The sequence below is a fragment of the Cynoglossus semilaevis genome, chromosome 18, assembly GCF_000523025.1.
Source record: "Cynoglossus semilaevis isolate Cse_v1.0 chromosome 18, Cse_v1.0, whole genome shotgun sequence".
NCBI lineage: Eukaryota > Metazoa > Chordata > Actinopteri > Pleuronectiformes > Cynoglossidae > Cynoglossus > Cynoglossus semilaevis.
The window spans coordinates 9,027,829-9,042,256 of NC_024324.1; the positions used below are offsets into that span (position 1 = coordinate 9,027,829).

General features: G+C 41.3%; 1 protein-coding gene across 2 annotated transcripts in view; it reads left to right on the forward strand.

The window, feature by feature from the left end:
• The window catches only part of LOC103394286 (TBC1 domain family member 20), a 34,083-nt gene extending 30,713 nt beyond the window's left edge, over window positions 1–3,370 (forward strand). The window contains exons 10-11 of one of the 2 annotated variants that reach the window (XR_003052702.1): window positions 1,953–2,136; window positions 2,908–3,370. Coding sequence is in view for 1 of the 2 variants with exons in the window: in XM_008331524.3 (XP_008329746.1) it covers window positions 1,953–1,993 (41 nt within the window). In the remaining variant the exon portion in view is untranslated. Of the gene's footprint in view, window positions 1–1,952; window positions 2,242–2,907 lie in introns of those variants that run through there. The other variant, XM_008331524.3, reaches the window with a different exon arrangement.
• The last annotated feature ends 11,058 nt before the right edge of the window (window positions 3,371–14,428 follow it).

The following is a 14,428-nucleotide window of genomic DNA, read 5'->3' on the forward strand; positions in this document are numbered from 1 at the left end:
TGTGTGTGTGTGTGTGTGTTTACTTCTTTGGAGATGATGCAACATGAGTTTTATGGTCCAATAAACCCTCCTTTAGGGCGCTAAAGCTTTAAAAGGCATCTCCGTGATCTAATTAAAAACTGGACACACTGCTGAAAGTGCCATCAGCCCTTTTTCCGTTACACAACAGTAAGTTAATCAAGAGACTCATTTGGTTAATAATCACCGTTTGCCATTGAACACACTTTGAACACAGAGAAGGTCGGAGAAAAGGAATCGCTTTCATTTATTCTTCTTTTGTTCTCCGTTGTTAATAGCCCTCATCTGGTCTTCTGCCCCTCTTCTCGCCTCAGTTTTTCCGCTGTGTTTTTCTCGTCTGCATTCCCTTCCTTCTCATTTCCACCTTTATTTCTCCTTCCTCTCTGCCATGTCCTCTCCTCATTATCCCAGCTATTGTTTTTTTTTCTCTTTTTTTATGTTTTTGCAGCGCAACCTCAGGTCTGTTGCTCTCTTATCGCTAAAGGCTCAAAGTGCTGGAGTAGCTGGAGCACAGAAATGTTGCCAAACACCAGAAGAAAGGCTTTGACCGAGGCGTCGCCGCGTTCCTCCATGTGTGTTAGTCACAGACAGAGTAGAGAGGAAGAGAAGGCTACGAGAGGAGAACATATGAATGCATGTGTGTGAAAGTCCCTAGATCCCATCTGTGTGTGTGTGTGTGTGTGTGTGTGTGTGCTGACCCACTTTGTCTGCCATGCAGCAGTGGCAGCAGCTTGTGCAACAGAGCAGGATGTGCATTTTTCAACAGCAACAGTCTCCTGTGCTCTGCACCAGGCACACACACCAGAGTTTGCACATGCATCTGTGTGTGTGTGTGTATATATATATAAATATATATATATATGTGTGTGTGTGTGAGTGTGGGTGCACTCAGCCGGGACGATCAGGACCACATTCAACATCCCTGCACGGGAAACCTGGGATATTGCAAAGAGACACACCAACTAACCTTGAATATGCGTTTCACTTTACATTAGCAGGAAAAACGATCACGCCTCGGTCGCTTCCCGCGCCGCAGTCGCACGGGGAACAAACCGGCTGTAAATATTTCAGGACTTCAGGTTTTATTTCTCTGATTACAAGCCGCAAAAATATGTTGGACAAAAATAACACCGTAAGCAGCCAAGCAGGGTTAATATACAGTATGATGATAAAATAGGAGTAAAAATGAGGCTGGTAATTCCTAAACTGGCTCACTGTGAAATTAGTTAACCTACACAGGGAAATAAAGTGTGGACGGTAAAAAGAAATCACCCGTGACATCATAATTAACCCAAACATCAACCCTGTCCCCTGAAAATTAGAGGCCGAGGCAAGTAATTTATGACCGCAGATGATGAGAATACTAAACAAAGTGTGATGAGAGGAACGTCACGGAGCTTCATGACGTTTGTGTTTTTCTTTCTTTTTAAACCATGTGCACAGTTTGCTTTGAATGAGCATTTTTTCATCATTTCATTAAACTTTTACATTTGACTTTATGTCGCACGAGTCAATGACGCAGACAAGATTTTACATTTGACTTTATGTCGCACGAGTCAACGACGCAGACAAGATTTGAAGGCATGTTATGGGTCCTATGTTAACAAACCAAGTTTTATTTCAAATTTGACCGTGTCAGTGGTGCAGCAGAACTTTAGTTCAAGGTTCCACTGTGGTCAGTGTTAAAGTGTTTTGAGTAAAGGGAACTTCACTAGATCAGGAAGTGGGAGAGAACCAGTGGATTTAGTTTTTCTAGTGGGAGATTAAAGTTAATGGGCAGAAAACACAGGACAGATGTGGTGGAGTGGACCAAACGTTAAGCTATGATGGCTATAACTTTGAATATGAACCAGCAGACGGAGCTGTACCTACTGTACATTCCATTATAGCTGACACATATTTTATGCCAATCTTTCTTCTTTGCCACCTTCCAGGTTGTCCCACTGATGTACTTCCAGTATTCACCTGTCCATGACCTGACTGTACATCGAAGGAAACAGACAAACAGAGAGAAAACGCAGTGAGAGGGCAGCATCTCTGCAGGTCCTGGAGCCACAACAACAACAACAACAACAACAACAACAACAACAACAACTGTCCAGAAGACAAATACAAACGGTAAGAACCAGACCTGTGTTCTATGTTAAAATAGTTAGAAAGTGATTTGTTACACATTCTCGTGGTGGGAACTTCTTTATCCTGGTTCGCCTCCTCTCCCACACACACAGACACACACAGACACACACACAGCCATCTCTCTCTCTGTCTTTTACTCGGTGACACACAAACATGCTTCAGGAATCCCATTCATCTGACTGTGAGTCATCAAGTGAGTGTTTCTCTTCTCTTCATCACTAATGGTAACATCATCTATATTCCATGAGAGATAAAAGCGGCAACAATATGCCAACTATGTTTTGGTATGAAAAGACAGACGGAGGGGGAGAGAGAGGGAGAGAAAGGGAGAGAGAGAGAGAGAGAGGGACAACATGGAGTCAGACAGACAGCTAATGATTTTTTGCTTTAATAAACCACCGTACGGATGATTCACCCTCACATGGGAACAGACAGCCATGACTAAGATTAACCAGAGGAGAGGGTAAAAGGATGACAGGAGAGGAGGAAAGGAGAGGAGGAGAGGAGAGAAAAGGAAAGGAGATAAGACAGGAGGAAAGGAAAGGAAATTGGAGGACCAGGGAGGAGGGAGGAGGCGGTGGAGCGAGAGGAGGGTCTGGATGTATCAAATACCCTCAGCAGTAATTTCATATCCTTACATCATTCTTCTCTGCTGTCTGTGTCTACATCTTTCTCTCCCCCTCTCTCCCCTCTCTCTCCCTCCTTTTCCATGGATGTGTGTGTGTGTGACTCCTTTCATATTCTTCCCCACAGGTGTCTGTTTGCACACACCTGTTTCTTTTACAGCTCCACCGTCGACATCACCTCCTCCCTCCTCGTTTTTAACACCAGCTCATTATTTACTTCTCGGCTTCTCTCCGCTCCACATCCTCCTGATCCCTGCTCGCCCTGAAAGATGTAAAACACATGTGTATGTGTGTATATACGTATATCACGCAGCATCTGTAACAGGTGATGCACGTGTGCGTGTGTGTCTGTGTGTCCTCTCTGTGGACGGACATCGACGTCGGTGTTTAGATGTACGTGATGGTTTTTGGATTTCCATGTTTTATGAATTAGACAAAGGCGATATTTTTTTTTCCTGAGTGATGAAAACTTGGCCACCACAAAGAAATACTTATTTTAATTAAGGTTTTTATTATAAATTATTATTATAAATCTCTTTTATTATTCAACAGAAACTTATTTTTAACAATTCTTATTTTAGAAATGTGCTTGGGTGAAGTATGAGGGCAATGGCTCTGTGAAGGTTTGGGGATGAATTTCAGTAAATATAGATCACCTTCAAGTTTATTGAAAATTATTGTAATTATTATTCATTATATTTACCCCAAAGAAGATTTAAATAAATACATAAATAAATAAATTAAAACATTACTTCACATTTTTTCAAACAGAAGTTGATGGGGCTGTAATTTTTTTAAACATCCTGGTTGTTTTTATTATTGTCTACTAGCTTGCTGTAAAACTAGCTGTCTAATATCCATCTGATGACAGTAAGTACGGTCATCCTACAGTAAATAGTCGTTCACACTCATATGTGTGAGTCAAACAGTGTTTTGTTTCCAGCTCTATATTTATGCATTTCTTGTAAAAAACGTGTCACCCGTGCAGAAAATATTAGTTGGGAATCGATTGGCATTTACAGCAGCTTTAGGCGATGACTGCGTGTCAGGCCCCCACCACAGTTGACACTAATTAGCTGCTCAACATGGAAAGGCATGGCATCAGCCTACTCTCTGTTGTCAATGTTCTCTCGCCACCACCATCGCCTACGCCCGTGAATATCACTGATGAATTGGGCAGCACATACTGTAGGTCCCTGAGCGCCTGTCAGTAAGTGGCAGAATTTATAGTCCTCTGAAGGAGGTAAAAAAGTTTGAGACGACTCACAATCACTGGATGCTAAATTAGTCAAATTCCCCGAGGGCAGAATGAGTCAACAAACAGCTGTCAATGTTTCAAGACGTCTATTGACATCATTGTTGTTTTCTGACATTATACGCCGTAATGAGCAATTAACACCGAGAGACAGGTTAAAATTGGAAAATTATCGTTTACATTTCTTCTGTTTTGTATATTGAATTTACAGCCTGAGCTCCAGCAGCAATGAATCACATTTTTTTTTGCATCAATACTAATTTTAGCAGCCATTTCATTTATTTTTATCACATCGATATTTGAGTCACACGAAAAAAAAAGGGAAACAGCAGCAAACTTAATCACAACACAAATCATCACATTTGTTTCATTTCTTTTCCTTTCATTTTTTTTCCCCCACTCAAATCTTCCCTATAAATGGAAGCTGTTTTCTGCAGCTTAATGGCTTTTGTGTTATTAATTATCAATGAAGATGAGAAATAACTGTGCATGACAAAAGCAATAATGCTGTTTGATTAGAGGCTGTGGGCTAAACAGCTGCGCCCAAAACATTCTTCCAGAAGAAAAACAATTAATGTTTGGATGGTTTGGTGTGTGTGGCCTCACACTGACTGATCCTCTCAGGGTTGAGTTTCTCTTTGAATTAGACTTGACTCGAACCTGGTTAAGTAGTAATACACTTTCACTCTGAGGCAAAAACCAGATCACAGCCACAGATTGTAGTGCAGTGGAACAGACGGAGGAACCGGCAAATGTGTTTTTCTTGGCTCCTCCGTTGGTACATCAGCCGTCGTCATGTTCTCCTCTTGTCCAATAATCATCCTTAAGGTCTTCCTTTCTGCGTCCTGCCTGACATAACGCCATCTGTCGTCCAATTTGTCCGCTATCTTTTCTTAGCGCCTGCCAAACTGTCTCACAGATTTCCCCCCAACATTGTACTAGACTGTAATAATATCTTATGTACACTTATTTTTAACGTTAGTCTTTCCTGCTAACTCCCAAAGGAAACCTCGGCTTCTTCACCTCTGCCACCTCCGACACAAGTTTCCATGAGTCTGTGAGTCAGTTCCACATACACTGTCAGCCCGTTCCTTAATAATTGCACAGGACTAGCAGCTCAGCAAGCTAATCTGTGATGTAATCCTATTCCTGCTCTGATCCCATCTGTCCCTCTGACTGCGCATCTTGATATTCACATTTACTCACAATAACAATTGAATGTAATGTAAAATCAACATTATTATTATTCTTTTAGCAATTCTCAGCAGCATGCATGTGATGTCATCATGCAATTATGTCATCAGCCACTTGGGTGTGTATGTGAATTCTTGACTGGAATTGTGAAGTGAGCAGTAAGAATGGAACCTCTAGGTTCACTACAAGAACCTGTTCCCATTTCCCAGCCCTGGTCACAGTCATTATTTATGTCCTGACTTCATACTGTACCTTCATGTACCTCTCCTCCACTCACCAGGACACAGTTTCTCTCCTTTTCTTTTTTTTTAACACAGAGCTAAACGGCTGCTAACTCACTGAAACCTCTCGATTTAGCCACTGACCGCAAACAACCTTCGTCGTCTGACAGCAGATCTACCAGCACTTTCTCCTCCATCGCCCATGTGGGGGCAGATTTGACAGCCTCATCCAGGGAACCTTTACATTTGAGTTCTTAGAATAGAAAATACAAGGATTTTTGTTTTAGATTTCATTTTTAATGTTTCAGTATTTCAGAAGGCAAACTTTTCTTACTCGGTGATATTCCTCGTGGACAGACACAGAGACTCGTTTGGATCCATTTGTTTTTTGTCAATAAGAGCCACACTCTGCTGTGTAGCGTCCAGTCTTTTACGAGCGAGTCGTGATTCGACTCAAGTTTCCGTAATGCTTTATGGGTGCGTGTTCTAGACGTTGTCATATTGTGAGCTGTGTGCTGCGGTGCACTCTGTCTGAGATGCATGTAGTCTGTGATATGTCCTAGAAACCTGATAAACGTCTTCCTGTTTGCTCACTGTCTGGAGGCTTCCCTCTGGACGAGTGTGTGGATGGATGAACTGAGCTTCAGGGACACCATCCTCCTGGTCTGGAGATATGGATGCTCACTGTCGCCACCTTCATGGATGTGTTTGTCAGTGGTTGACTGTCGAGGGTTAACAGGATTATATTTATTACACAGGCTTCTTAAGAGCCAATAATGAAGAGTATAATTTCAGCGTCGGCTACAAACATTCTTCGTTCACTTTCTGATAATTTGGATTTGACTTCATCACATTTTCAAAGTTTTAAGATGTTTTCTTACACTTCAACTTTCCTATTATTCTATCAGTTTATCTTATTTTATCTCGTTTTAACATGAAAGTGTGTGTGTGTGAATACATGGTGACTCATGAGATATTAGAAAATTAAAGAGTGTATTTTGCTGTTGAAGTAAATTACTAAATCGTTTCTCGTGTGTGTTCTCCAGAGAGCGGTGCATATTGTCACAGCAGCCAGGCTAGCTTATTACAGCTATGGCTTTATTGATCCAAACACACACACACACACATGCACTCTTTACCTCTCTCTCTCTCTCTCACATACACTTGCATAACAAACACTCCCATAAACACACACACGCAGTGCAAAAGAAACACCTGCGAGCCACTAAATGTAGTGTATGACGTGAAAATGCAGACACAAAAAAAAAATAATCTCAGCACACTCTCTGACACACACTTTAGCAAACACCTTGGGTCATTAAGGACTCCTCCTGGTGTGTCCTGTAAGCAGTTTAGTTCCCTGGTGACTGTGTTATATACCTGTGTGTGTGTGTGTGGTTGTGTCAGCTGTTTCGTGCCTGTTAAGCCAGAGTTACAGTTTCTGAGTTGGCTTGGGAACACTGTTAGTTAGCTCAGGGACAGGCTGTGCTACAGAATCATTATGCAGGACACGGGTTAAAGTGAAGGATCAGCTCTGGGTTTTTCCTAATTGAGCTCCTTGATTCTGCCCTTCCTTTTATTAAAACGACTCACTTTAAACTGCAGTGTTTGCTTCGGAGCATTTTTTTTTTTTTAGAGACATATTTACTTTAGATTATTACATAATCTGTAGTAGGTATTTAAACAATTCTGTCTCACCTCAGGCCGATGCTGGTTGGTGTTGGAGTACAGTGTAGAGCTAAAACCTGTACATTCAATAATCCTTACATTCAGTGCATTAAACATGATATCACTTAAACTAAGGATATAATAAAATCCTTCAAAGTCATATCGATTATATGGATTATATTATAGATTATATGATATGACACAGCCATCGTCAGTGTTTCTCAGAGCACTCAGAGAAACCTCGTCAATGAAAGAAGACAAACAGGAATCAGTTAGCTGCTCGTTAATGGAACGACAAATGATGAGGAATGCAGGCAGAGACTCACACACACACACACACATGAACACACACACACACCTATACATCTTCAGCTGGTTCTATCCTCGCACGACCCGCGGCACAAATCAGTTATTATCAACCTTTACAAATTTCCATTGTCAGGTGTTTTCCTCTCATCATTGTTGCTAAATTTGTTGCTCTGCCAGACGGTTTTACACTTCAAAAGCAACGCGGAGCAGAAATAATGAGAAATATGTGTGTGTTTGAGTGCATTTCATTACAGTGATATTGATCTGCTCACACAAAGAAGAAGAAGAGAGAGAGAGAGAGAGAGAGAGCTGGGTGTGAGGTTACTGCTGCAGCTGTTTCCTGTTGGAGGCAGAGACGGTGTTTTGATTTATGATGACTCAGTGGGATGTTATTTGGCTATGAGCTTCAGCAAATTATAAATGAACTTTGAACACTTGTCTGCGTTCTGCTGCCTTTCCCAAAGAGAAAATGATGCCTGACCCCAAACATATATTTTTACTTTCTATTGTTACATTTGATGGATTCAAACTTTAAATCAAAACCAAAATTATAGAAAAGACTCTTGTTATCCACAAAACTATGAACATGGTTGTATAAATCAGCAATATATATTTAGTGAAACATAGTTGGGCCGCGTGCCCTATTTTTGAATCTTTGTTCCTGACAAGCTTAATTAATTTATTAAATGTTTGTATTTAAAGGCACAGTTCAGCTGTGATTAAAAAAAATCCCCATTTACGACATTGCAACCTTTTAACAAAGGAAGCAGCTGAATATAATAATATAATCCTGCTTTCTTCTAACATATAAACAAACTACAAGTGAAATTCATCTGCGACCAACGAACATTGATCCCACTTTCAATCTTATGAGTCGTGGACCTGCGTGAAAAACAACAACAAAACGTATAAATAAATGAACCATTCCTTGAAGGAAATATGTCTGAATTTTGTTTTGTTTTTTTTTTTGTTAAAGTGTCTGAACAGAAGGTAATGAAAAACAGCAAGTTTTCTCAGGCAGCTTAACCCAGACAAATAAAGGTTAATGAAAAACGAGCCCTTAAACAGAATGTGTAATTTCTGCAGCAGACACACACACACACACACACTTTACGGTGTATGTTTGTGTGTGTGAGTATGTTTAGAGCCACAGGAAACCCCCGTAAAGAAGCTTTATAATTATGCAGAAACGTGCCGCTCCACACAGGGCTGTGAATAAACAAGTCATTTTCTAAATTAAATTAAATATTGTGAAAAGTTTTTTGGTTAAAAACAAAAGTGATTATGGTTCAAAGTGCTGCCTTTTTTGGTCTTGTTGGAGGCTCATAAATAAGACAGACTTTTTTTTTCATTGTCTGCACGTATCCTTATCACTTAACTGCTGTAGGATTTTAAATGACTTTTGTTGCTCGGCTGTTGCTGGCCCTGCTGTGAGGTGGGCTTTGACAGAGTTGAAATACTTATTCTTATCTTTAATTAGTAATGTTTGTAACGATATTGGTTATTGGTTATTTGAGGTAGTTAAAAAAAAACAAAACAACAGCAACAACTCCAGTGACTCTGTGTTCAAACCATCAAACTCTGTTCAACTGTTGTGGTGGAGTCAGTCCAGTTGGTCAGTTTGATCATGTGACCTTCAGTCATACAGCATCAACCTGCTGCTGTTGCACATATGAACTACATAACAGAGCAACTGTTTCCTTTTTGTATTCTAGTCTCATCTTCCAGGCTTTTTTTTTTCTTTAACATCTAATGTGCGACAAATCGTAATAGCTCCGCGACTTTCTGAGATTTTTTTGACTTTGTTTCTGTCTAGATTTTAAATCCACTAAAAGCCCAGTTGTGCTGCAGGCTGTTCCTCAGAACACGAGTACCAGAGGACTTGTTCATGTCAAATATGGGAGGCAGAGGGGGGGGTGTAAAATAATAAAAGTACAGAGGTGAGAATAGAGTTTGTTCATGCATAAAGAGAATCCTGTAATATTTAGCATATATTTCCTGTAAACTCTTTAAAGCGGCAGCGGAGCGGAGAGGTAATAAAAAAATCAGCGGGGGATAATTTATGAATCAGTAGGATGTGGTAATGGCAGATTGATGACATGGGAGCAATAGAGGTTTTACCGTTTGACTAAACTGTAACTGACAAGTGTAATTTATTTTTTTCTGCATGCATCTATCAAAGCTGTGTTAGTGGCAATTTAGATCTCGATAAAGTCCAGGCACACACACACACACACACACTCACTCACTCACTCAGTCACTCAGATATGTATTGGCGTCATGCGTCTTCATTAGTGTCTGCTCATATCTCTGTTCTTCTCCCACTTTGTTTCTTCAGTTTCTTTGTTTGTCCCTTATGGATGTATAAAATCTGCCAGTATTAACACTTTGTCATATTTAGCCGTAATAACTGGGAGACGCTGCGAGGATGTTTAAGTCCTATTTCCAGTTAATCGTGGACACGCTCGCTTAACTTCACATGGGGAAACATATTTGAAGGAGAGAGCGAGAGAGGAAGAGAGAGAGGGAGAGAGAGGAGGGGGGAGACACGTGATAAATAAGACGCAGTTCCCATTTTATTGCGATGATTAAAATTTATGGTGACAATCTTTTCTCAACAAAGCCTACTTTGTTGACAGATGCCTTAAAAAAGAAAAATCTGTGAATACGTTTTCACAAATTATTGTCCAAGGTGAAGAACATATTGTTTCTGCTGCTGAGGATTTGTTTTGAAGGCATTGACAAAATGTAAGACAAGTGGAAAAATCGTCATTTTACTGTGATAAATGTTTGAACAGACCGGTGTTCTTTTTAAGGTTTAAGGATCAGATGAATGAGAACCTCCGTCCTCGCCGTCTGACAGCTGCGTCTTCACTGTTGGTTTTCTGAGCCGTCAAACTTCAGCCTCACTTTAGGCCCCGGTCACTCACTTTGATTTGGCCACAGATCCACAAGTTCAAAAACCACAGGAAGATGATCAGCGTCTCCTCCGTCTGCTCCAACTCAGTTTCACATTTATCTACTCTTTTATTCTCCAGCGACTTCTCTGGCGAAGCCAAACGAGCCAGAAACACAGGAGTTGCCAGCCCTAACATTTGGTGCCTGAGGGAGAATCATGATGTGGTTCTGTAATTTGACTCAAACAAATACAAACTAATAATCGAAATCTGAGTCAAAAACATCTTCACGTTAAGGTACAGGATGAGAACAGATGTAATTAAAAAAAAGTTTGTCACACAGGCACTTTAAAAAAGTTATTCTTACCCCACCACAAGGTGTCGCCCTCTGTAACTTTCACTTGCCCCCGTCTCGCCCTCTGTAACTTTCACTTGCCCCCTGTCTGTTGTGTTTGATTGACAGTTCTGATTTGAAACACTCACTTAAGAACACTAGAATAGTCGTGTCTTTCAAAGACAGATTTTTGCCAACTTCTTTCATCAAGCTAGTTTTGAATAAAAGTTCTGATTTGAAACACTCACTTAAGAATACTACATTTTTTTATCAAGCTAGTTTTTAATAATAAAAAACAGTGTTTATATATTTTATAGCGCCTCCTGTAGGTGACTAATTTTTCCTACAGTCATGACGTAGCTGCCTGTAGTTGGTTTTTAACAATACTATACTTTTAAATCCCGCCAAATAAATCAAGTTCTTTAAGGCAATTTTATCTTTCAGAAGGGGGAGAGGAATGTGTTTACCTTGTAAATATTCTGCTCATGCGTTGTCTCTGAAGGATCTGACATCTCACTCCTGAGTTGTTTTCCTTGGAAGACAAATTATGAGGCCGGTGGTTTGAAAACAAGCACGGTGACCTCCATAAAAAAGGTTCAAGTATTTAGATGAAATCTGTTTGATTACTGTCATTTTGTGTGTGTGTGTGTGTGTTGGGGTGAATACCTCCAGAGATACTGTTTAATCAGAGACCGCTCTATTTAGCAGTCATTCATCAACACAATGTTCTCTCCTCCTGTTCACTGCTGTGCATATTTTCCTCCTTATCAGAGCCAAATGTCATGAACTGAGCTCCGATTTCTCTTGGATGGAGTCTTTGCTCAGTCAACCACGGGCTGACTAGCTAATTAGATCTCAGGGTACCTGCTGTTTTTACCCTGGAGGAAGTCAGCAGTTTAATATCAAGGACCGAGCCCAGATTTTTGGGTAATAAACATGTGTTAGGACCGGATGTGTTCGTTTTCATTTCGACTCTAAATGCTGAGGAGAATGGGAATCCAAGAGAGTCTCTGTGCGTCACTCAGTTTTCTGCAGGGGTGAGGTTTCACCCTTTAAGTCTAAAGTAGTGAATTCTAAGACCTAACACTGAATATTCAAGCAGGTATCAGTGAAAGTTGTGTCCTTGCTGAAGCAAACTGAATATTACTGCAGTTTATGTGCTGTTTAGCGTCTGTGTTATTCATTTTAAATGAGAGTGCTGTTGAATAAAAGATGGACGTGTACTTTTGATTGGCAGAGCGGCAGAGAATGGAGGCTGCACCGAGTGTGGAACAAAATAATGTGGGTCCCAGTATAAGTGGTGACTTTCTGGCTGAAGTCAAGGACTGGATGTTCCACAATCTCCTCAACTGAATGTGGACAAAACTGGGATTATTCTGGGGAAAAGAAATCTTAAATGGATTCAGTCCGTCCTTAGTTTGGTTGCTTGCGCTGTCCTTCTCTCTCCCTTAATCTCTCTCCCTCCCTCTCCCTCTCTCTCTCTCTCCCCTTCTGTCCCTCTTCTTTACACTTTTTTTGTCTTCTTTTTTTTTTCTTTATCTCACTGGGAAACCAGTATTTAGGCTGAGTCACCTTGAAGGGGGGAAAAAAAGTGGAGCTTAGTTTCTGTGCGTTTGAGTCTTTCTGCAGCACACAGGACCATATTACATCTGAATGGATGTGGTTTCTGCACAGAGATCTGGTGTCTGAGGAAAAAACCATAGCAGAGGTCATGCATCGCTGCATGATTTGCAGCCGTTTCCGTTCAAAATGTCCTGTATCTCAGTCATGGTGACAAGTCATTTCTCCTGAGGAGCAGAGTTGGTTTGTTTGTGGGACATTTGCCAACATCTGACGTTAAAGAAGCAGCTCATCTACTGCCTGTCTGTGGACCAGCACGCTGTTCTGTGTTGACATTTTGTTGAAATCCCAGGAAAAACTGTTTAAAGTTTGTCCCAAAGTTCACTTTAGTTTGAGCAGTTTCATCAGTTTGTTTTTGTATTTTGGCCAAAGTTCCACTGGTTTTCTCCGTATCTGTCACCTCTGTCCTCATTTGTGCCGTCAGTTGTTCTGCAAACAGTGAAGATGAGTTTGACAGGAAACACATGTTGAGTGAGGACACCAACTAAAGTTGACCAATTTCATTCATTACCGTCTGCAGCTTCATCGCTAACAGAATGGCCACGCAGTCATCAATAGTCTGAACGGGTAGAGTTGTGTGTATTTGGTTACAGAAAACTTCTGCTCTAATTTACACCAGGAACAGCAGGACATGGACACTGCATATCATCTCAGTGTCTAGCTGTGTCCATCGCATGACTCAGCAGAAAGCCCGATTCATTAGTCTTCATATTTCCTTGAGCCTGTATCCGCTGCACTGGTAGAAGTAAAAGTGGACATGATCCTCTGCTGTTGTAGCCCATCAGCTTCACGCCGTGACTTCTTGTGTATTCTTGGACGTTTATTTTCTGCTGCTCTGCTGGCCCGACCGTAATTCTTCATCCCTTTCTGTCAAATCTGACCACTAATTGGAGCTACTGTGGATCATTGGTTAGAGCGGGTCGTCTTCCAACTGGAAGGTCATCAATTTGATTCCAGCGTCCGGTGACAGGCAGGGTTGTCCTCGGGCAGCGCGCTTAACCCCGCGGCTGTGTTGACGGCAGGTGAACGCAGTTGAAAGGTTTGCGTGTGAGACGGCGTGTCGTAGTCACAGGTAAAAAGTCGTTGGAGACTTGAGACAAATACAGATATATTTATATGGGAATAGACATAGGAAATATAGAACCCGTCTCCATGTCAGTATCTCATGTGTAACATGTCATTAGCTGAAGCTCCTGACCTTTGCTGTACCTGCCCCGGCTGCCACATGGGTGACTGATGGATAACTCCATGAATATGAACAGGTGTACAGGTGGTCCCGTCCAGGCCGTGGGGGAGGGTATAAATTGGCTGACGTCAAGAAAAGTCTTTGCCAACGAACGCTGTGTGCAAAGACGGATGTGAAGATCTCCATCACCTGGAAAGGTCATCAGCGCTTGGTTTATAATGAAATCCTTTTTTTCATCATTAAACACTTTATTCATGGGAGAAAATGTAAACCGGGCGTCGCTCCAGTCCAGGCCGAGCAACAAAGTCTGCTCTACTCCCTGATTGGCATCAGCTGTTTCCTTCCCGCTCCGCTGCGTTTTGCTAATTTGCAGCTTGTAGCATCTAAAGATATTCATGGACGTGTTATGACCTGATAGCTCCTGTGGTTCGCTCGTAAACACACACTCTGCTGCTGCAGCTTTTACACAAATCTCTTTATGTGCCGTATATTCACTGCGGTTTATTAATGAATCCGAGATAATAGTTGTGTGTTTTACATTTAGGCCGATCAGTCAGCCCAGGGGAGATCTTCAAGGATTCCCTCAGATGAACGAGTCCATTTTGCAGCAGAACAGCAGAGAGATCTTCAAGGATTCCCTCAGATGAACCATGAGTCCATTTTGCAGCAGAACAGCAGATCTCTGTGTTTCAGTCACCGCTGATGTCCCCTACTACTGACACAGGCTGTTGGTCAGCTGACCTTCACTAAAACAGTTGTGTGGCAACGTGTGATAATCGATCCTGTCTGTGTCATCACTGTTCCCTGAGCTGCAGATATATATATATATTTATGTCAGAAATGCATATTGAAGTCTAAAAACATTGTTTGATCTGCAGATGCTAAAGAAATCTTTCTATTGTATGAATATGTCAGGGCCAAATAATGGGAATCTAAGGACCAAATCCAGCCCACGAGCCAGATG